Raw genomic sequence first — 20,885 nt, forward strand, 5'->3', positions numbered from 1 at the left:
GGTACATGATATTCCTTTTCTTTCACTGTTTAAGCCTACTCCTCTAAAATACAATTTCTTTGTTTAATTTGTGCTTGTTTTATGCTTTTTTTTTAAAAAAGCTTTTTTATTATAGCACTCATTCCAAGACCATCAAAATGCTATTTGGAATTTTATTCATGTTGTAAAAAATACAATTAATGGCCATGGTAAGCATATATGTGGATTTTCTAAAGCAAAAGAATCCATTTCTATGCGCCATCTTGTAAATATGAAAGTGGCAATGAAAAAGAAGATCAAGAAGCAGCATACGGATGCAGGGAAAGGTATGGAGATGCAAGATCTGACTGGCATATCTTTCGCAGAATCTCCTTCACAAGTAGGTGTTTCACTGTTTTTTTTATACTGATTTTGGGGATATGTTAGGATATTTTCATGGTTTTAGCTGTAAAGAACGTATAATTTTTATAAAAAAACTTATATATACACAGAAGAATAAAACAATGCATATTTCAATCTAACTATGTACTTTTGCGAACTTTTTTTAAAAAAACTCTCTGTGCAAACATAACAACCAGACGGCTGATTACCAATTTAAATAAAAATTTGTCAGTGGGCGCTTTCCACTGGGGCCACATAAACGCAAAATAATTCTCTGGATCAGTTCTTTATGTGCAAACACAGAAATTCATTTCTCATATTACGTAGCTTTTCCTTAGTAAGGTGGCAATTATATTGCAGTGATATTATTTTGCATAACCATGTGTAATAACCCAAAATTAGGGCCGTTAGGCCCCAATTGGGAATTTTCTTGAGAGTCTTCCAGGGGATGGCCATTGTTGGTGTTGGAAATATTTTTTTAGATTATAATCCCTCATACCCGAAACAGCTCTCCCTACACTAATTCCTTGTAACATTGATCTCAGATTTTATATCATTAAATTCAAATCATTGCATTGTTGAATGCTTTGAACAATAAGACATAAAAATAGTTTTGGAAACAAAAAAATCTGTTAGATATATATATATATCAGCGAAAAACTAGTAAGTCATTAGGACAAGAGACGCTTGATTGAGATTTGTCTGTCTAACAGACAAAATAAAAGCTAGCTAACGGAAAACGTAAATACCTTTTCTACATCTCTAGACTATTTTCACAGTGGATTTTTTATAGGATTATCAAATCAATGTTTTTGAATGTAATCAATTTTAATTTGTATGACTTTGTTTACTTTGTAGGCAAGCACATTAGATTCTAGAATTCAAGGACCTGTTTCAGAATCTCACAATTCACATTTACCATTTCTGGAGAGCACTGAAGACTTGGTGTTATCTGCAGAATATAAAGTATGCGCTTTATGTGGAATTGCTTTGTTCCAATATGATGAAGAAACAATCAATCTTGCTATTGTGGCACTGTTGACATTTATACACATGGATGCGACACATTCTGCACCATTAGTTATTGATACCATATTAAGTATCACAAGGTATACTTATAATTAAATTTTTTTAGCATAATGTTGTTATTGTTGAACATTTTAATTGTGTAACAATTTTTCTGCCTCTGTGTTCAGTTTAAGTTGACCTGCCAGTTTTGTTTTAGGAAAGCGAAAACAAATTCAGTAGAAAAATCAGCGTAAGAATATTTTTGTTATTGTTATTGTTATTGTCAAACTTTTATTCTTTTGTTACATGGTTTTTATCTTTGTTTTATTTTTTCAGACAAGGATGCTTGTCACCTACTGCTAGCATTGCACAGCAATTTTTACGTTGTGTTTATGAAAAACTGGCCCAAAGTCGTTTGTTTCCTGAGTTATTTAGAATTGAAAATTTGGGTAAGTTAATACTACATAGTACATTATAATTTCAGATTTGCATAGAATCAGACAGTTCTAGTTATTCTTACAATAAATAATGGAAATATGTAAAACTGATGTCTAAAGAAGACCAAATTTTGTAAATTAGCATAAGCCTGCTTATATGATTATTTTTTTAAATCTATTCTTCACATTACCTTGTTTGTTTTGTAAATAGATATGCTTCTAACTCTTTTTTTTAATAATAGATGATGATTTTTTTCTCATGATGGCTTCCGTTTTGCAAGACTTTGATATGCTCACACAACTTTCACCAATCAAATTGTCTTTGCAGGTTTGTTGAAAAATTTAAATTGGCACATAAAATCCTACTTATCTAGCATATTTCTTCTGATTTATACATGAGCCCCATATATACTAAAGCAGTCAATTTATGTCTGCCTTATCTATTCCTAAGATAATAAAATGTGGAAAGTAGAAAGAAAAAAGTAGATTTGATGAAAAGCTATGTTAGTTCTTTATTTTTTGAAACAAAACCCTAGCGTTTCTTGATGTCAAATTGAGTAAAAATGTGCTCGTGTACTGATAAAGCGATGCCCAAATTTTACAACTATCTTTTTTTCTCTTTGTGAAAAATGCAGAGATTGATAACAAAAAAAAAACAGCGTTTCTCGATTTCAAATTAAGTAAAAAAGTGCTCATGCACAGATAAAGTGATGCACAGAGCACTAATGTTAAATTCAGAGAAGGCAACTTTTTTTACAACTAGGGGTAAACATACGTAAATAAGTTAATTAGTAATGTCATTATAAATTACGTTATTGTTTAGGATATAAATGAGAGCAAATCAACAGATCGTATTACTATCTTCTTAAACAATTTGTCGAAGTACGTCAAGATAGTGCAACATCATGCAGAATGGGAGGATCTCCAGAGTGTTTTTGATACATTTCTGATCAACATTATACAGTTGATACCAAATCAGGTATTTTTGCTTTTTGGACAGCCATTAATTATAATAGTTCAATTTTATTGAAAATTCTACTCAAATTTATGCGCTACTCAGCCATAAACAATGCTTCAAAGTATCGAAGCCAAGGCAAACAGAAGTTGGTGGTGACATAGGAAACCAAATTTTTGCCATTTTTTATGCAGCATAAGTGAAGTTAACAGGGACAGTATATTATTTCTTGAAGGGTATTCAATTAGTTCTATGTTTCATTTATTTTAGGTTAACATGGATTGTCTTCTTGATATCATGAGTATGGTACTGAACTCCCAAAAAACAACATTTAGGGTACGTTATCAACACGCCTTCTCGCTGTGTTTAAACAGCACAACAGTTCACAACCATGGGAGTTAGTAAGAGAACAAAAATGCATTATATGGTAACATGTAAAATATATTGGCTCTGTGGATTATATTCATTCTTATTTATTCATATCCAACAACGAAAGAGAAAATTTATATTTAAAATGTGAAGTTTTATATTCTCAAATAAATGTGTGTTGTGGGTCACCTTTCAAACGGGGGAACTAAAGCTTATACTTGCCTCAAAATCACTATAATTTTTTAAGAATTGCATAAATTTAATCTATGATTTTAACTAAAAAATGCTTTGCTTCCAATTAATGCAGAATTAAATCAGCTTCTATATTTGGCAATAATTCACCGTCTTGACAGAATTTTTATTGTTTTAACAAACACCGACTTAAGCTGTTGGCTGAGGCCATAGCTTTAAATTTTATTTTAATTATGTCAAAAGCACACAGAAGCACTGACTTATACATAAAATGTTAATTAATGCTTTAAAATTTTATGTTTAGGTCCTTATTGATTTGATTGACAATACCATGTCTCACATTGTGAAAAATTGTTTATTCAGTGTCAAATCACTACAAGATATTTGTACTGCTTGTATAGAGTCATTTTCCAGGGTAAGTTTACCGAATTGAGTACACATGTGCAGTGCTGTGATTGGAATTTAAACAATTTTTGGTCCACTTCAAAGTAACAGATAAAAACAGGGTTTGATTTAGTATAAAGACAGTTCGCAAAAATTACTGATTGTGGAGAAAAAACCTTTTTGTAGCTGTAGTCCACTGGCTATTGATCTCTTGTTAATATCTGTTTTGTTGCATCAACCATAGGTGATTTGATTGGACAATTGATTCGACATTTTAGCATTTTTTTTTATAGACCAATTAACAAAGGCGGCATTTGATTCATAAATTGAGAATTGGGACCTGCTAATTCAAATCCTAAAAAATGCAATAAATTTTGTCTGTCACAATCATAAAACTATTTTATATTTAAATTTTGAGAAAATATGTATGTGTTATAAATAGCTTTACCTTTTTTGTAATTGTAAATATACAGAAAATAAAGTCTAAATGTTCCTTGGATATTTCAATATTATTTGTTTATTTGCTATTTTTAAAGGATCGAGACCAAACAAGGTTGACTAAGAAAGTCAGCTTGATCTTGACCATGGTGCTATCTTCAAAGTTAGCTTTATCAGAAGAAGCAATTGCCAACCTTATCCAGGTCTGTATGAGCACTATTTAAATTATACATAATATTTGATTAATTAAAACATGGAAAAGGCTTCTTGGAAATAATAAGGCCACCAAACGCCATTGTCATCAAGATCACAACAGTTTAGTGTGCTAGTTTCTGATGAATTTAATACAGGCCAAAAATATGTGCAAGTTTATGTTTTTTGTTGGTTAAATTGAAAAATCATGAATAATTAGTTCGCACAAGAATTTTTAAATTCCAATGTTGATGTTTAGGTAATAGGCAAAATTTAAGTCTTGTATGCTGCGACTTCATCTGCTGCAACTCCACCAGGATTTGAGAAATTATAAAAAACATTTATTAACTAAGGATATTACGTATTTAAAAAATCTTCCAGTATCTGTGTTTAACCGACTTTTTGAACAATCTGCGCTCTTCCTTCGCATTGATAAAGTTTAGTTTACATTTTTCCGTATTGTGATTGACTAATTTTTTACAAGAGCATTTTTACAATCAAACAAGTAGAATCTGTTTCTTTTTCTTAATGGTCGCATACTACAGAATGATGTAATCACTTGTTTGAATAACACATTCCCATATTAAAAATACATGCGAGCCTGAAGATAATTCGAATGGAAATCCGCCTTAAGTCCATTTAGTTTATGATAATGAGCAAATATTGTTAACAACCATAAAATTATGATAGATGTTTGCTTTTCTTATCAGATTTAAAAGTGTATCAATTTTGTTTTTTTCAGTTCTTTTGCACTGATGTTGGCACGAGATGTAATTTCGAACTTTTGAATTTCCCTTTAAGAGAGCCCCCTGTAAAGGTATGTGTTAGCATGTTTAATCGATGACTTTTGATAAATTAAATACATTTATTTTTTTAGTATTTGATTTTATTCTTTTTTGTGTGGATGTGTTTGCTTGTTTGTTTGTTTATTTGTTATGCTTGTAGAAGTCCACAAAAGCAGTCGAGACTTTGGATGTTAACTACAGTCATGAAGTGATTGAATACTTGAAAACACCACTTCGACGCGTTAAGGTATGTTCATTATATAATCAAGCATAAAGAAACACTTTCTGACATTGTTGTAATTACAGTAAGCTAATAATATAACATTTAAAATGGACATGAAGGTTGATGTTTTTGCCGGCGATTGACTGTCTATAGCACAGTGCAAAAAAGTTTTATTTCGAAAAAGTCGTTTAAAGTAACTCATAAACGTTGTATGTTCAATACTCATATTGTCTTTTGTTGTCTAAAATAACTATGATCTACCGTTTTAATTCAATTATTAGTATTTTGTATTAACGTCTTCACTAGCATATAATGTCATTATTTAAAAGAAAAATTCACAGGAATGCCACTTAAATGAAAAACTCATATTGGTTAACTTTACCTAAAAATATTATTCTTGTACCTTTTTGTTTAATTATTTGTATTATCATGTTCCTCGTCACTTGATAATTTCAAAAATAATTTTTTTTATAGGAATGTCACTTCAATGAAAAACTAATCAATGGAGAATTGTATCAAAGTACAATCAAGTTATCTGTGGCCCAATTCATTGCTGTACATATTTCGCAAGCTAGCGACAGTCGATTCCATTCGAAGTTACTTTCATTTCTTGTGTGTAATGATGGCCACGACAGGTAAACCTTTATATACTTTCTGATATTTGTTCACAATTAGGTCATTGAAATCTAAGAATGTTTGGTTTTGTGCGAAAACTGAGCCTAGAAGGTGTAGATTTTTTTTAAAAAAAGAAGGCATGAGAAAGAAAACTTTAACCTATAAAATTTGGTCTTTGTTTTGATGTTGCATTTCATGACTTATTTATTGTAAAGGCAAGAATAAAGTAGCTCCCTAACTGTCTTACTAATCTTTTTTCCAAAAATATCCTAAATATTTATAAAACATTAATTGTCTTAATTTCTCCAATTTTATTAAAATTTTTAAGCACAGAAAAAGACTGTTAAACAACGGAAGGTCTTAGGTTTGCTTTAAAAATTGGCAGCTTAAAGGTACTGTTATTTAACGTAAGATCTTTATTTGCTCCAAAAATTACCAACAGAACAGTACTGGTGTACAATGTAAGGTCTGAAGTAACTTTAAAGGATACTGCCACATAACGTAAGTTCCTGAGTTATCACTAAACATGATCACGTAACATAGTATAGTAGTAAGGTAGATATATGATATAAGATCTTTGGGACAACGTGTTGAAACATATCCCAAGTTATATTGAAGAAGAACTACTTTGTTCATCACTAACATACTGCCAAGCAGTGAGCGGGATTCGATCCGCGGTCCCCAAAACTGGGAGCCGCAGACGAACCCACTACACTACGTGCGGCAATATGTTAGTGATGAACTCGATAGTTTATCCGGATGGTGTGTATACATATAGCACGCATTATACGCATTATACTCGCCCGTCATGATCAGAGGTCTGATCGGGTTGAAGCATTCTCTGTTGAGAATAAAATACGGATGTGCTATGATAAATATTCACCTATATGTATACACACCATCCGGATAAACTATCTGAGTTCATCACTAACATATTGCCGCACGTAGTGTAGTGGGTTCGTCTGCGGCTCTCAGTTCTGGGGACCGCGGATCGAATCCCGCTCACTGCTTGGCAGTATGTTAGTGATGAACAAAGTAGTTCTTCTTCAATATGACTTACACGCATTATACTCGCCCGTCATGATCAGAGGTCTGATCAGGGTGAAGCATTCTCTGTTGAGAATGAAATACGGATGTGCTAGGATAAATATTCAGCTATATGTATATCCCAAGTTGCTTATGCATTATTTTTAACATGAATTACAATGAAATTTAAGAATTTAATGTAACAGAACTTATTATAGAATACAATTGAGGTTGACTAAAAATTTTGGAAGGTTTGTTGTTATAGGCTTCCCAATATCAGAGAACAGATTCTACATTTCTTTGATAATATTTTCTTTTATTCTTTTTTTTTAAGTTTGATGAATCAGTTAGTAAGCTTAGACGTTCAAGAGTTCATGATGCAATTCAGGATATACTGTTGGATTATCCTCGGTACTCTCTATCATTCATACATGACTGAAAAACCACTGATTGTGTTATGTTCACCTGGAAAAGCCTTACTAGTGTCAGAGCTTATCAGGACTGTGTTTCAAAGTTTTTTAGAAGGCGAGGTAATTTTCTTTATAGTGTGACTTCTGGAAGTAAACAATTTGTTTGTCAATGTGTTTGTCTTTTTTTTATTTATTATATGTAGTCATCATAAGCATGTGTTATGACATTAAATGTGCATTGATTCCCTGTATGTTATACAGGAAATGAATGTCAACCTGGAAATATGGAATCCATCAGAAATTAATAAATACCTCAAGGGAATTAATTTTTTTAAGAATTTATTTAATTGATTTTTTTAGTAATCTTGCAAAAAAAAAGGGAATTTATTTTTGCAGATTCGGAAAGTTTCGCAAGAATATACTTTTTACAGCCATTTGTGATTAAGAAACTTTGCAGGAGTTTTGTCAAAAAATTGAAATAAGAACAAATAATGCATATTTTTCACAGGTGACTAAAGTTATTAGTTAATAAATCTTTGCAATAATTGCAATATTTTGTTCAGAAGAGAAACCGGATCGAACATCTTCAGTTACATTAGTGAACTGTTGACAACGTTGTAGCTAGTTTTTTGTAATAATTTGTTTATAGAATATATTATTTATATTGAATAGTGAAACTTTATAGAATAAAGAAAATCAGAATCTCGAAATTTCGTGGGATCTTATTTTTGTGGAAATTCCTTTGAAATGTTATTTTGAATGTGAGGAAAAACATGAAAGTTATATCTTGTTGACAGGAAATCTTTCATTTAACAAGAATGAAAGGAGTTGATATAATTTTTAAACCTTTGGTGTAATTTTAGTTATTTTAAAGAGACATTAAATAATTCCTAACGTATAGAAATCTCTCCAAAATGCTCTCTACCGGACTGAAATTTGTTACTTTTTATTTATCAAGGCAAACAGTAAACTATGCATACAAAGTTGATTCACAGCCTCAGTCAACTATATTTTCATTGGGAAATTTTACAATTAGCAATGTTATATTTGTTTTTAGGAGAACTTTGGCAAAACTAAGACCAGATCTCAACTTCATTTTTCGTTTCTGCTTGCACAAATTTGGACTGTTTACATAGAGGGGTTCATAATTGTACAAGTGAACCAAACCTCAGATGTCAACCCCATTGCAATGATCAAAGAATTCTGGTCATGTTTGACTCCCGTGGTGTATCAGTTGTTGCAACATCAAAAACAGGTATGTTGAAACATGGTGGCCGGTAAACTGCGAAACCTGGTATACCTGTACAAGTTAGGGAATTTCAAAATTGCATCAAAAAATCAGAAAAAATGGGAGATTTTAATAAATTTAATTTTCGAACTTCAACGAATTTTGTTGTGTAAAAATTAACCATCAATTCTCTGAGTGCAACGTAAACATAACCTTAAAAGTTTTGTTTTCCTAATAAGCAATTACACATATGCAAGTCAGGAAAATTTGTTACAGAAATATTCAGGAAAAAAAAATTATCCAATCAATAGAAGTACAGGCTTCATCTGCAATACTTAGTGCCAAACCTTGTTTTTTTATAGTGAATCATACATTTTATATTTTTTTTATAATATAGCACAGTTTTTAAACGCATATTTTTTAATCGCTGAAATTAAGTGACGTGAATGATGTATGTTTGAAGGCCTGTATTAAAAATAGGGTCTTAATCATTTAAATTAATATAGGTAATGTGAGCATTAAAAATATTTTTTTTCCATTTTAGCTGCACCTTGAAACTATCCAACTATTTTCATCTCTTGTGGAGAATATTTCAATCCATTGTCCAAGATCGTTTACTCAGGTATGAGTTAATAATCACAATTTATTCTCAATTTGTAAAACTAAACGTACTAATAAAGATTTTGAAAGAAAAATTGCGAAACTAAAGAATGTGTGGAATTATGGTTTGCGAATTTGCTTTGTGTCTGCAAACTTAAATTGCGTCTTAACAAGGAAGGAAATTGGAAATTTATTTCACCTTTAACTTTTTTGATCGTTTGGTATTTACGGAACGAGGTCTATAAATGATTTCAACGAGCGCAAAAAATATTTATAAGTGTTAGCGAAATATTTACCAAAACTCAAATAACTAGTTAAATACATCGCAGTTTAAGATTATTGTTAAATCACAAAAGACTGTTAGTGGATCACATCATTTTTTTAGTTATATCCATTATGGGAGCCACTGTTAAAATTGTACGTGAATGAGGTATGTGTTTTTTGTATTTACTATTTTTAAGTAGCGAAATTTCGTTTGGTTTAAGTAGCCAAATTTCGTTTGGTTTAAGTAGCCAAATTTCGTTTGGTTTAAGTAGAAAAATTTCGTTTGGTTTAAGTAGCCAAATTTCGTTTGGTTTAAGTAGAAAAATTTCGTTTGGTTTAAGTAGAAAAATTTTGTTTGGTTTAAGAAAAATTTCGTTTGGTTTAAGTAGCCAAATTTCGTTTGGTTTAAGTAGCCAAATTTCGTTTGGTTTAAGTAGAAAAATTTTGTTTGGTTTAAGTAGAAAAATTTCTTTTGGTTTAAGTAGCCAAATTTCGTTTGGTTTAAGTAGCCAAATTTCGTTTGGTTTAAGTAGAAAAATTTTGTTTGGTTTAAGTAGAAAAATTTCGTTTGGTTTAAGTAGCCAAATTTCGTTTGGTTTAAGTAGCCAAATTTCGTTTGGTTTAAGTAGAAAAATTTTGTTTGGTTTAAGTAGAAAAATTTCGTTTGGTTTAAGTAGCCAAATTTCGTTCGGTTTAAGTAGCCAAATTTCGTTTGGTTTAAGTAGAAAAATTTTGTTTGGTTTAAGTAGAAAAGTTTTGTTTGGTTTAAGTAGCCAAATTTGTTTAAGTAGCCAAATTTCGTTTGGTTTAAGTAGAAAAATTTCGTTTGGTTTAAGTTGCAAAATTTCGTTTGGTTTAAGTAGCCAAATTTGGTTTAAGTAGAAAAATTTTGTTTGGTTTAAGTAGAAAAATTTCGTTTGGTTTAAGTAGCCAAATTTCGTTTGGTTTAAGTTGCAAAATTTCGTTTGGTTTAAGTAGCAAAGTTTCGTTTGGTTTAAGTAGCAAAGTTTCGTTTGGTTGAAGTAGCAAAATTTCGTTTGGTTTAAGTAGCAAAATTTCGTTTGGTTTAAATTGCAAAATTTCGTTTGGTTTAAGTAGCAAAATTTCGTTTGGTTTAAGTTGCAAAATTTCGTTTGGTTTAAGTAGCAAAATTTCGTTTGGTTTAAGTTGCAAAATTTCGTTTGGTTTAAGTAGCAAAATTTCGTTTGGTTTAAGTTGCAAACTTTGGTTTGATTTAAGTATCAAAATTTCGTTTGATTTAAGTAGCAAACTTTCGTTTGGTTTAAGTATCAAAATTCGTTTGGTTTAAGTAGCAAAGTTTCGTTTGGTTTAAGTAGCAAAATTTCGTTTGGTTGAAGTAGCAAAATTTCGTTTGGTTGAAGTAGCAAAATTTCGTTTGGTTTAAGTAGCAAAGTTTCGTTTGGTTTAAGTTGCAAAATTTCGTTTGGTTTAAGTAGTAACGTTTCGTTTGGTTTAAGTAGAAAAATTTCGTTTGGTTTAAGTAGAAAAATTTCGTTTGGTTTAAGTTGCAAAATTTCGTTTGGTTTAAGTAGCAAAATTTCGTTTGGTTTAAGTAGCCAAATTTCGTTTGGTTGAAGTAGCAAAATTTCGTTTGGTTTAAGCATTTCGTTGTCTTACCATTTCTTACGGACGACGGACGCAGAACATTGAAAATAATGTATAAAGTCGCCTTCAATTACCGCGGCTGTGTGGCCATTTTGGTTTTTAAATATTACACTTTTTAATTCTGCTTTAGCATCTTGTTTTTTTTTTCAAATCTAGGCTTTGATTAAATTGGCTGAAATTTTTAAAATGATTGAGTATTACATGTTTATACCGGCTATCCAATTGTTTTATCAAATTTTAGATTCCACCCCATATTGTTCGCAAAATAGATGTTGGAGCACCAGGTGACATGATGCATGGCGAATCACGCAAAGAAGTATACAGACAGTGGTTAGTTGAAATGCAGAAACAGTTGTGGAGTACAGAGCGAATGTCGAAGGGAAAGATAGCTACTAATTCAATAATGGTATAACAAACTAATTGACAACGCATGTATAAAAAATAGCTACACAAAAAACATTTATTGTTAATTATTATTAACGTTTAAGTTAGCCCGGTTATTTTATTTCAGGGCCCATAATTTAGTTTTAAAGGTGAAGGGTTAACATGGTGACTAGAAGGGGTCCCACCATGGCTGGACCTGCCTTAGAAGATGTCTGAAGTTTAGGACTTCTGGATTGCCTAAAAGAGTTTTGAAAGTTTTACTGTGTTAGAATGGTAAAAATATTGTCTAATCCAATCTATGCTATGACTGAAAGACATTTGTGGGCCATGGCTTTGAGTTTCTTTGAACCCTGCATTTTTTTAAATTCTTTTAGACTTTACAAGAAAATTTTAAAAAATAGGAAAAAGGCGAATAATTTAGACAATGAATAGCTAACATTTTTTTCAAAATACTTCAAGAAAAGATGGAAACATTATTGCTCTTCTAGTCGCCACTTAAAATTTGTTCAAAATTTTTCCGTTTTTAACTGATTTTCTATTGTTGTTTTTTTGTGTTAAATACCAATCCCAAAAAGGTTATTGTACAGTTTGGTCTACATGAATTTTATTTTTTATTTTAAATAATTGTATTTTTATTTATTTGTTTTTATTTATAAACATATGAAGTGTATTTTCAGTGAATTATCCATGCTAGTTTCGTAGAAAAATGTCAATAAAATTTTGTGTGTGTGTTTTTGTCAAATTAACTCTTCTACTGTTATATTATGAAAATGTATGTAAGTTTATTTCTGCTGGAAATATTTGTTATATATAACCAAATTAAGTCTTAATGGTAGAATTACACTTTATACTCTTAATACAAGAATCAGACGATTTTTTGTTTCGATTGCTTAGATAAAAAATTTATCATAGAATTTGTTTTGTTGCTAATTGCTGCTATGCTGAATCAAATTTTCGTAAGGAGAATTTCCTACTAATTATATGACATTTTTAGTGAAGTGTACGTTTTAAAGTATTTACAATCTTTGTTTTCAGCCAAAATGTATCTTTAATAACTTTTTCTGCCCTTTTACATAACTACGAAGCTTACCTAGATTTCCTGTTTATCTATACAATTTATGCCCGCCCATCTCCATTGTTCGCGATGTAAAATCAAAGCATGACGTCATGCTGAAACTCGTCTATAATTCATGTAGCGTAATAACATATAATAATAAATCTTTGTTCCTAACGGCGATAGACATATAATAATCAATAAAGAAAATAAAGTTTAATTCCAAACCGTATCCATTTTGTTGTATAGAGAATTTAATGCACTATCGACAATGGGAAATGTGATATTAAAAGTTTTACGTGTGGAAAGTAAAACGTCAACAAACTGACCTGACACTTTTTCAAGCTGCAGTGGTTTCTCTTCAAAGTATTTTTGTTAGATATAAAAACGTTGGTGTTAGAAACGTTAATCGATAGACAAGATTGCAACGAAAAAAACATGGCAACACATGATGGCAAATCTGTTGATCAGCCTCACGATGGTAATGAGATTGATTCAAACACTGTTGAAGAACCAAATGAAAACAAAGATAAAAACGAAGAAGAAGAATCTCATATAAAGGAAGAAGAGGGTAAAGACGTGCATTGAGATTTGTATTGAGGTTTTGAAGTTCTCTCATTCCATTATATAAGTAAACTGTTTTCCACAGAAATTTTTATTTGACCCAGACGAATTTTAAGGCGCTCATAACGCGGCTCCCGTATGTTGGTTTGCAAACAAATTTTGTTAGTATATGAGGCCTAGACGAGCTATTGGGGAATGGTTTGTAAGTTCTTATTGTTATTGGGTCACTGGAAACATTCAGGTTGCAAAGACTGTTGTTGTCTTTATGCAAAGTAGGTTGATTGAAGAGAAGGCCACCATGAATAACATGTGGGAAATATAAGATGTTTATTGATTTAAATCTCTTTAGAATTTGTTATCCAGTTGATGCAAAGACTTGGTTTGGCTGCACCTCAACCTGTTAAACGTGACAAAGTACTTTCTGAGTTGAATCTGAAAGGCGTTGCTGAATTCATACTATCAGAAAAATGTATGTAAAAACTTGATCAATTATTTTCATGCTCCTGTTTAATTAAAATTGAGGCTGACCATAAATTTGAAAAAGAAGTTTGTGTAATGTGTTTTAGGTTTTTTTCTCTGTGTTTTTAAATTGAAGTTGTAGTTGAGATTATAAAAAAAAATGTTTGTTATATATATATTCCTTCCTGCCTTGGTTAACAGTGGAGATACGCGTTTTTGAAATACCAAAAATCAACAAGCGAATATATAGACAATTGTACACTAGTGTAGACGAATATATAGACGAGTGTAGAGGAATATATAGACGAGTGTACACCGGTGTAGACGAATATAAACAAGTGTAGACGAATACAGACGAGTATACACAAAACTAATAAGTAAGTAAATAATTTTTTTCAACCCATAAAGTTGGATGCCATTAAATCAATTTATTTACATACCTAAAAAATTATTTTGTCAGATATAATATTTCAAATAATAGATATAGAATATAATTTAGCTACTTTTAACATTGCAACAGCGTTGGAAAACCATAAAAATAGAGTCGTTTAAACATTGTGTGTATGTTTAGACCTCGATTTTATCTTCATCATGGATTTCGGGGCAGTAAATGATCTTTCACTGGTTGGCACAGCAATATTACTTTAACCTTTACCTAATGACTTGTTTACTTTCGTCTAGAAACTCGTCTACACACGTCTAGAAACTCGTTTAGAGACTTGTCTACACACGTCTAGAAACTCGTTTAGAGACTCGTCTACACACGTCTAGAAACTCGTTTAGAGACTCGTCTACACACGTCTAGAAACTCATTTAGAGACTCGTCTGCACACGTCTAGAAACTTTTTTAGAGACTCGTCTACACACGTCTAAAAACTCTTTAGAGACTTGTCTACACACGTCTAGAAGCTCGTTTAGAGACTCGTCTACCCTCGTCTAGAATCTCGTTTAAAGACTCGTCTACACACGTCTAGAAACTCGTTTAGAGACTCGTCTACACACGTCTAGAAACTTGTTTGGAGACTGGTCTACACTCGTCTAGAAACTAGTCTACATTTGTCTACTCTTGTTAAAAAAAGTTATTTATAAATTAAGAAATTATTTCTAGGCAAGAACATCATCGTGATGACGGGGGCTGGTATATCCACCGCTGCAGGGATTCCAGATTTTCGAACTCCTGGTACTGGTCTTTATTCACAACTCGAAAAATTCAACCTACCTTATCCTGAAAGTATATTCGAGCTGAGTTTTTTCGAGGTCTGTTATTATTTTGATAGGGTACAGTAAAATTGTCTGAATAACCTGAGAAAGTGATTTTATTTTTTATTTTTGTAGGAACATCCGGAGCCATTCTTTTTGTTGGCTAAGGAAATGTATCCTGGAAATTATAAGGTAAAATATGTTTTTTCTTGAAAATTATGTTCTGAAAGATGTGTATTTTTTACATGGGACCAGTAAGTAAATCCACTAAAATCTAAAAGATTTCTTAGCAACATCATTTCTCAACAACATTTCTCAACTCGGTTCAAGCAATATTCGATTGCAACGTTAACGAAACTAGGCACTGCCGGATAGGAAATTTAATTCTTTACCCCAAAGGTCCTTATTTTGATATCTTAACGTTGAGTGATCACGAGTTATGGCTAATATGTCAGTATTTCGGTCTTGTTGCGATGTCAAAAAGCATACGTTTGAAGGGTTAAGTGGCGATTTGGAGATACAATATAACAAACTAAATATACGTCTATTTACTCCGTCATCTTTTTTTCTGGTCATAGCCTACAACTACACACCACTTCATCAATTTGCTGAACAACAAGAAACTACTACTAAGAAATTTTACACAGGTACGTGTGACCACACCTTTTTTATTTTGTTTTGATGAGATTTTTGTTGACACTTTTTTTGGGCTATAGAATATTGATGGTTTGGAACGTGTAGCTGGTCTTCCTGAGGAGAAGATAATGGCAGCTCATGGAGTGTTTCATAGTTCCCATTGTCTGTCGTGCAGAAAGTTTTATGATGAGAACTGGATGAAAGGTAAGTGCATTCTCAATTTAAAATTAAAAAGATTAAGTTAATACTTAAAAAAAATTGTTACTTCCCAGTTTATAATACTTGCTTATTATTTTCTAAAATTGTATCAAACATTACCCAAAGTGCATTTGACACATTTTCAACTGAAATACTCGGTTTATAACACGTTGGGGGTCTCTGGTCTGTGTTTTAGTTACTATTGCACCGGATAAAGCAATCTGTATTTAATTGTCTTATAGAGGGAATATTTTGAACTAAAATACCCGGTTTATAACAATGTGGGAGTCCCTGGTCTGTGTTTTAGTTACTGTTGCACCGGACTCTTTTCTATTTTATTTGTTTCACAGAGCGAATATTTTCAGATGTTATTCCAAAGTGTGAGGAATGTGATTCATTGGTGAAACCAGGTGCGGTATTTTTTTCATACAAAAGTATCCACTTAAATTTTAGTATGATCGACATCTTTAGGACTTAATCTTTAAATTTTTAAACCTTGTTAGCAATACTTCTAAAAATGGGTAAACTAAACTAAAAGGTAAAAAGGGCTTAAAAAAAGCCCGAAGGTTTTGCGTTAACTTTAAGAGTTTTTGAGGTGATGGTGTTGAACGTATTCGTATCACCTGTTGTAATTGGCCTTCAAATTTTCTCTATGAACCTACAAATGAATCGAAAGTTCCAGGTTGATCAAAAGATTGAGGTTCCGGTACGAGTAAACTAGCATCATTTTGAGAAATTTTTGTAATGTTTTTTATTTTCTGTAACCCATATGTAGGCAACTTGTAAACCATATCCGTTTACAGATCTGAAATTATGGCAATAGAAAATATTACCTGTTTCTGTGGTGAAAAATTACATCGTAATTTATGCAAAATAATTAAAAGTCAAATTCTGTCAAAAGAGCTGTTTTAAAATTTTCTAAAGAAAACGTTTTGAGCTTTACAGCGTAACATCATTGAGAACCTCGGATTCCCAAGATCTAGCTGTAAGTCACCAATCTTCTCTGTAATTCATTTAAATGTTCACTAGCTTAAAATGTTTTCTCTCTTCAACATTTTTTTAACTTTTCAGATATTGTGTTTTTCGGGGAAAACCTTCCAGAACGCTTTTTTACTTGTATAGAAACGGTACGTAAATTTTTTGTGTGGAAATGATAATGTATATACCACGCTTTTTTCAATGGAGTGTAGGTCATTGTTACGATAGAAAACTAATAACTAATTGTTTAGTATTTTGTCAATGAGACCTATATATTTTTTTCCCATCTGTCTAGGAATAAAATGAAAGCCAAAAATTTCAGGCTGGTTACACCACCTAAAATTTCCTGAATAGCGTAAATTTTGAACCAAAAATATTAACTTTTTCCGTTATCTCCTGAATATCTTTTTTCCCAATATGTATTTTTATTTTTTTAGTTAGGTATTTATATTTTATTACTACAAATATCCAATATGTAAAATTTTTAGCAGCCGGTCATTTTCTCCTAAATCTCATATTAAATGTTTTATACGTTTTTTTTTTCCAAAATTCTCCTATAATCTCATAAAATTGTGTTGGAAATTTTGAATCTAGCCACCCTGGTAAAACACCACTAAATTGATGTAGTTTTCACACCAAGTAATTCTGCTTTGTTTCAGGATTTTCCACGCGCTGATCTTCTTATTGTCATGGGTACCTCACTTTTAGTGCATCCTTTTGCTTCACTGATTACCAGGTAAAGACGCAGTTCGGTTACAAGTCGACTATTGAAAGACGCTGCATTTTACGTTTTGACATAAGACTTATTACATATTCAATTTTTGCATGCAACAATTTTAAGTCATCTATATGGAAAGCTAAAGATGTAATAAAGCAGAACGACCCACCCTCCACCACCATCCCACCCCATAACACAGTTGTAAAAATGGACTAAAAATTTTATTATAGGGTTAATGTAGATGTTCCTCGCTTGTTGATTAACAGAGAAAAGCGGGGAGAGGTGTGCATATTTTTCAATAGTTTTACTCCAGGAGCCTTGTAAGTATAAAGACAGCCCAACAACAGTTAGCCATCCAGTCACGTAACTTTCCTACCATTGATGGTATTAGTTGAGAACTACCATTGTATTTTTCCTTTCTTTTTATTATTATTCTTTTTATTTCATTTTAGAATTCGTATGGAGGATTTGATTTTGACAGTGAATTCGCACACAGGTACCATTATTATCAAGTATAAGCTCTGATTGCGTTCACCACTCATGAAACCTTCTTCGTTAGAAAAGTATCAACAGGTTAACTGAAACCTAGGCAATTCGTTAATAAAAAATGCTCAAAATATGGCGATGCTGTTGGTATTTTTATCTGAAATTGCATGTAAACTTTACCACCATGGTCACACTCGAGCAGTTCGATTCCTATTTTTTTTCACACTACAGCAATTATTCTGGACGGTGCTTCTTACATGTCAGTGCGCCCTGGCCGACATTTTGTTTTAATTAAATACCCACTAAACTAGCAAGTCGGCTTAAAATTTATGTTTCCTTACCTTGTTTGTGCTAATTTTTGCGCATATAAATTTTCACGTAAACTTTGGCGTAAAACAGTTCGTTTCTGCGCGAAATATTGCACAGAAATTAAAATTAACATAAAAATATATATTCTTCTTTCAAGCTCCATCCTCCAAAGAACAGGACTTGTTTTTAAAAGATCTATCTATTATCGTACAAATATTTTTTTGTTAGTTATAGGGGATTTTAAACTTGCACGAAAATTAATACCCTCGTAATTGATATTTTACACTTGGCGAACTTTAATACGCGCAAAAGTTGTTACAATACCCTCAAAATTGATATTATTCTCGATTTTCGAACTCCAATACGCACGAATGTTTTACGATACCCTCGAAATTGATTTTATTTTTCGCTTTGCACACTTTAAGACGCACAAAAATTGCTACGATACCCTCAAATTTTCTTCTTTGTTTTGCTTTGCGAACTTTAATACGCGCAAACAACGTCTCGCAATACAAACACTGATACATGTTGTAGGGACGTGGTCTTATTGATGGATTGTGATGCTGGTTGCGTACAGCTAGCAGAGGCGTTAGGATGGAAGGTATAGTAAAAGTGGTTTTTTCTCTTGCAATCATAGTTGTTTTTAAACATCTTATGGTAGTTCTTATGTTTATGTTAACTCCTCTTGCGTTCGGAATATATTTTGCTATGTTTGTGATGCTTTCTTCGTAGAGTGAACTGGATGAGCTGACCGAAACCTGTGATTCGAAACCAGAGCATGCGATAAAAAATTGAGGTTGCGTATTTAAATGGGTGAGAGCATGTTGTATATTCAACTATACTGGTAATGAGGAAACTCCTAGCAGAAGCTACACAGTTTGTTTTATAACAATACCAAACTTCTAATCAGGATGGTCGTTATTGTTATTTCTTTATTGTTTCAAACATGAAACGTGAAATTCTTATAAAGTATATTCTTATAAAATGAAACGTCGGTGGACTGATTTTTCTTTTCAAAAAGACGTTGTTCAGTGTGTAATATTTTCGGATACGCGGAATTTTAAACTTTTGATTGAACCAGTGTTATTTTTTTTTTAGATTGACAGTGAAATATGTTCTAGTTCCCTTTTAGAATTCCTTAAAAATCTCGCGACTTCTCTAAGTTTAATTAGAATCATGAGGCAAAAATTGTCATTCTTATAAAAAAAGCCGGGTTATCTATATTTATTCATTTATTTATTTTTTTGTGTATTTTTTGTTTATTTATTTTTGGCTTTTTAGGCACTTGTTTTTGTTGCATTGCTGTTAGCTGGTCGTCAAGTTTGATGAAAAATGTCATCTTGTTTGGTGACTTAGCTTGTAATGACATGTTTATGTTTAGTATATAGTATCAGGAAGAAATTAAAGGGGTTACAAAACGGCTGTTAGTTTTTAACAAATACAGTTTTTCTGTTCCCTCGTCAAAACAAATTTTACAGACCGTAGCTTATTTTACGTCCAAAAAGAATACTAAAGAAGAAATGTTCTTTTTTTAAAAAATAAAAAATAAAAAAGTACCGAATTTATCATAAAAATTAATTATTTATAAACAGGTTGTCTAGACGTCTACGTGGTTCTAAAGTGTGTATAATTTATTTTACCTTGACCTTTTGAGTGGTCCGTTTATTACACGCCATTCTTCAGAATATGTGGGGCTTGAGCTTATTGAATCGTTTTGTAGCCACTTTAAGAATAACAAGAGATAATATAAAACGATGCAAGTTTGTCATGCATATAACTTTTTCTTGTACGTTTATAAGAAATTGATACTTGTTTAAGAAGTATTTTATATTTGTACAGTAAATCTATTCAAGGGAAGAAACTTTCGCACCGCAAAATTCATAACCACAAACCTTCATCCACTTAAAACAATTTCTTTTTACGAGACTTTGTAACGCGGAGTTGAAAATATTGAAAGTGTTTCTGCTTTTTATCGAATTGTGAACTTCCAGAGTTAAAATACTCAGGTTCTTAAACAGATCAGAAAAAAAAAGACAAAAACCTTAGCGCAACAGTTTCTAGTGGTTGTTTTTAGGTTAAAAAAGCGATCAGTCCTTCGCTTGTTTGTTTGTTTCTTGATTTCCCGCGAAAGTTTATTTTCAATATGGCCGTTGAAAAAAGACCCGGATAAAACCGGTTAAAATCAGTGGAATATAGCATTGTATATAAAATGATTTATTAATATTTTTATGTCACTGTGGCTTGCACATTTTCTATTGTATATATTATTTTTATGATTGCACATATTTTATATCCAGTTAGTTGTTTCAGGATCCTTTAAAATGTTTAGCGATACGCGATGTAGACTTTGGAGTGTTCGCAATTTGTTCTATTTTAAACAAATTTTCAAAGTTTCGAAATAATTCGAACCTAGTAGAATATTTCTTTGTTAATATAACACTCAATAATTTTTTTAAATTGTTATAATACGAAGTATATTTTTTCACGTTATCCATACTGTAATATTTTGACGAAGCGCCGGAATACTTAATAATTTTTTTAAGTATTTTCACTGTACTGCAAATTTTTATTAAATTCACGAAACAGATAAATGCACATTTTTATTTATCCTTAGCATAATAATATGCACTGTTGTTCCGGGCTGATGGTGTACTTTTAAAACCGGGATCCGTTGGGAATGTTTCTCTCCGGGGTGTGATATAAAGTGCGACATATTTGATTAGTACTTGAGCTTCGATGGTGCATCATTCGGTGAAATCTCGTTGGAATGTTTTAGTAGAAGCTATG

The 20,885-nt window shown here is 31.6% G+C and overlaps 2 protein-coding genes across 3 annotated transcripts in view; both read left to right on the forward strand.

Moving 5' to 3' along the window:
- Positions 1–12,214, forward strand: part of LOC130656330 (protein unc-79 homolog) — a 36,465-nt gene extending 24,251 nt beyond the window's left edge. The window contains exons 21-37 of the mRNA XM_057459163.1: positions 116–358; positions 1,219–1,469; positions 1,586–1,618; positions 1,705–1,817; positions 2,048–2,133; positions 2,629–2,784; positions 3,031–3,096; positions 3,626–3,736; positions 4,242–4,346; positions 5,078–5,152; positions 5,281–5,367; positions 5,818–5,978; positions 7,319–7,514; positions 8,452–8,649; positions 9,167–9,244; positions 9,608–9,652; positions 11,354–12,214. Of these exons, the coding sequence (XP_057315146.1) occupies positions 116–358; positions 1,219–1,469; positions 1,586–1,618; positions 1,705–1,817; positions 2,048–2,133; positions 2,629–2,784; positions 3,031–3,096; positions 3,626–3,736; positions 4,242–4,346; positions 5,078–5,152; positions 5,281–5,367; positions 5,818–5,978; positions 7,319–7,514; positions 8,452–8,649; positions 9,167–9,244; positions 9,608–9,652; positions 11,354–11,524 (2,175 nt within the window). The 3' untranslated portion in view covers positions 11,525–12,214. The remainder of the gene's footprint in view (positions 1–115; positions 359–1,218; positions 1,470–1,585; positions 1,619–1,704; positions 1,818–2,047; positions 2,134–2,628; positions 2,785–3,030; positions 3,097–3,625; positions 3,737–4,241; positions 4,347–5,077; positions 5,153–5,280; positions 5,368–5,817; positions 5,979–7,318; positions 7,515–8,451; positions 8,650–9,166; positions 9,245–9,607; positions 9,653–11,353) is intronic.
- A 500-nt stretch (positions 12,215–12,714) lies between these two features.
- On the forward strand, positions 12,715–19,644 carry LOC130656337 (NAD-dependent protein deacetylase sirtuin-2-like). 2 transcript variants are annotated; one of them, XM_057459172.1, is made up of 14 exons: positions 12,721–13,121; positions 13,464–13,583; positions 14,682–14,830; positions 14,909–14,965; positions 15,352–15,420; positions 15,490–15,613; positions 15,958–16,017; positions 16,679–16,734; positions 17,245–17,321; positions 17,534–17,585; positions 17,756–17,799; positions 18,633–18,699; positions 18,831–18,911; positions 19,380–19,644. In XM_057459172.1, exons 1-13 carry the CDS (start codon positions 12,989–12,991, stop codon positions 18,891–18,893), a joined length of 1,071 nt encoding a protein of 356 aa, XP_057315155.1. In that variant the 5' UTR covers positions 12,721–12,988; the 3' UTR covers positions 18,894–18,911; positions 19,380–19,644. The 2 variants fall into 2 exon arrangements, 1 of the variants encoding a protein (XP_057315155.1); XR_008984903.1 differs by lacking the exon at positions 19,380–19,644 and having other exon boundaries at positions 12,715–13,121; positions 17,534–17,623; positions 18,831–18,917.
- The last annotated feature ends 1,241 nt before the right edge of the window (positions 19,645–20,885 follow it).

This window comes from Hydractinia symbiolongicarpus, chromosome 9 (genome assembly GCF_029227915.1).
Source record: "Hydractinia symbiolongicarpus strain clone_291-10 chromosome 9, HSymV2.1, whole genome shotgun sequence".
NCBI lineage: Eukaryota > Metazoa > Cnidaria > Hydrozoa > Anthoathecata > Hydractiniidae > Hydractinia > Hydractinia symbiolongicarpus.

Excerpts from the sequence above, each read along its gene's own strand:
- LOC130656337 (XM_057459172.1), top strand. The coding sequence starts at position 12,989 with ATGGCAACACATGATGGCAAATCTGTTGATCAGCCTCACGATGGTAAT. Across the intron at positions 13,584-14,681 it reads ATTCATACTATCAGAAAAAT|GCAAGAACATCATCGTGATG; the intron begins GTATGTAAAAAC and ends AATTATTTCTAG. Across the intron at positions 14,966-15,351 it reads TGTATCCTGGAAATTATAAG|CCTACAACTACACACCACTT; the intron begins GTAAAATATGTT and ends TTCTGGTCATAG.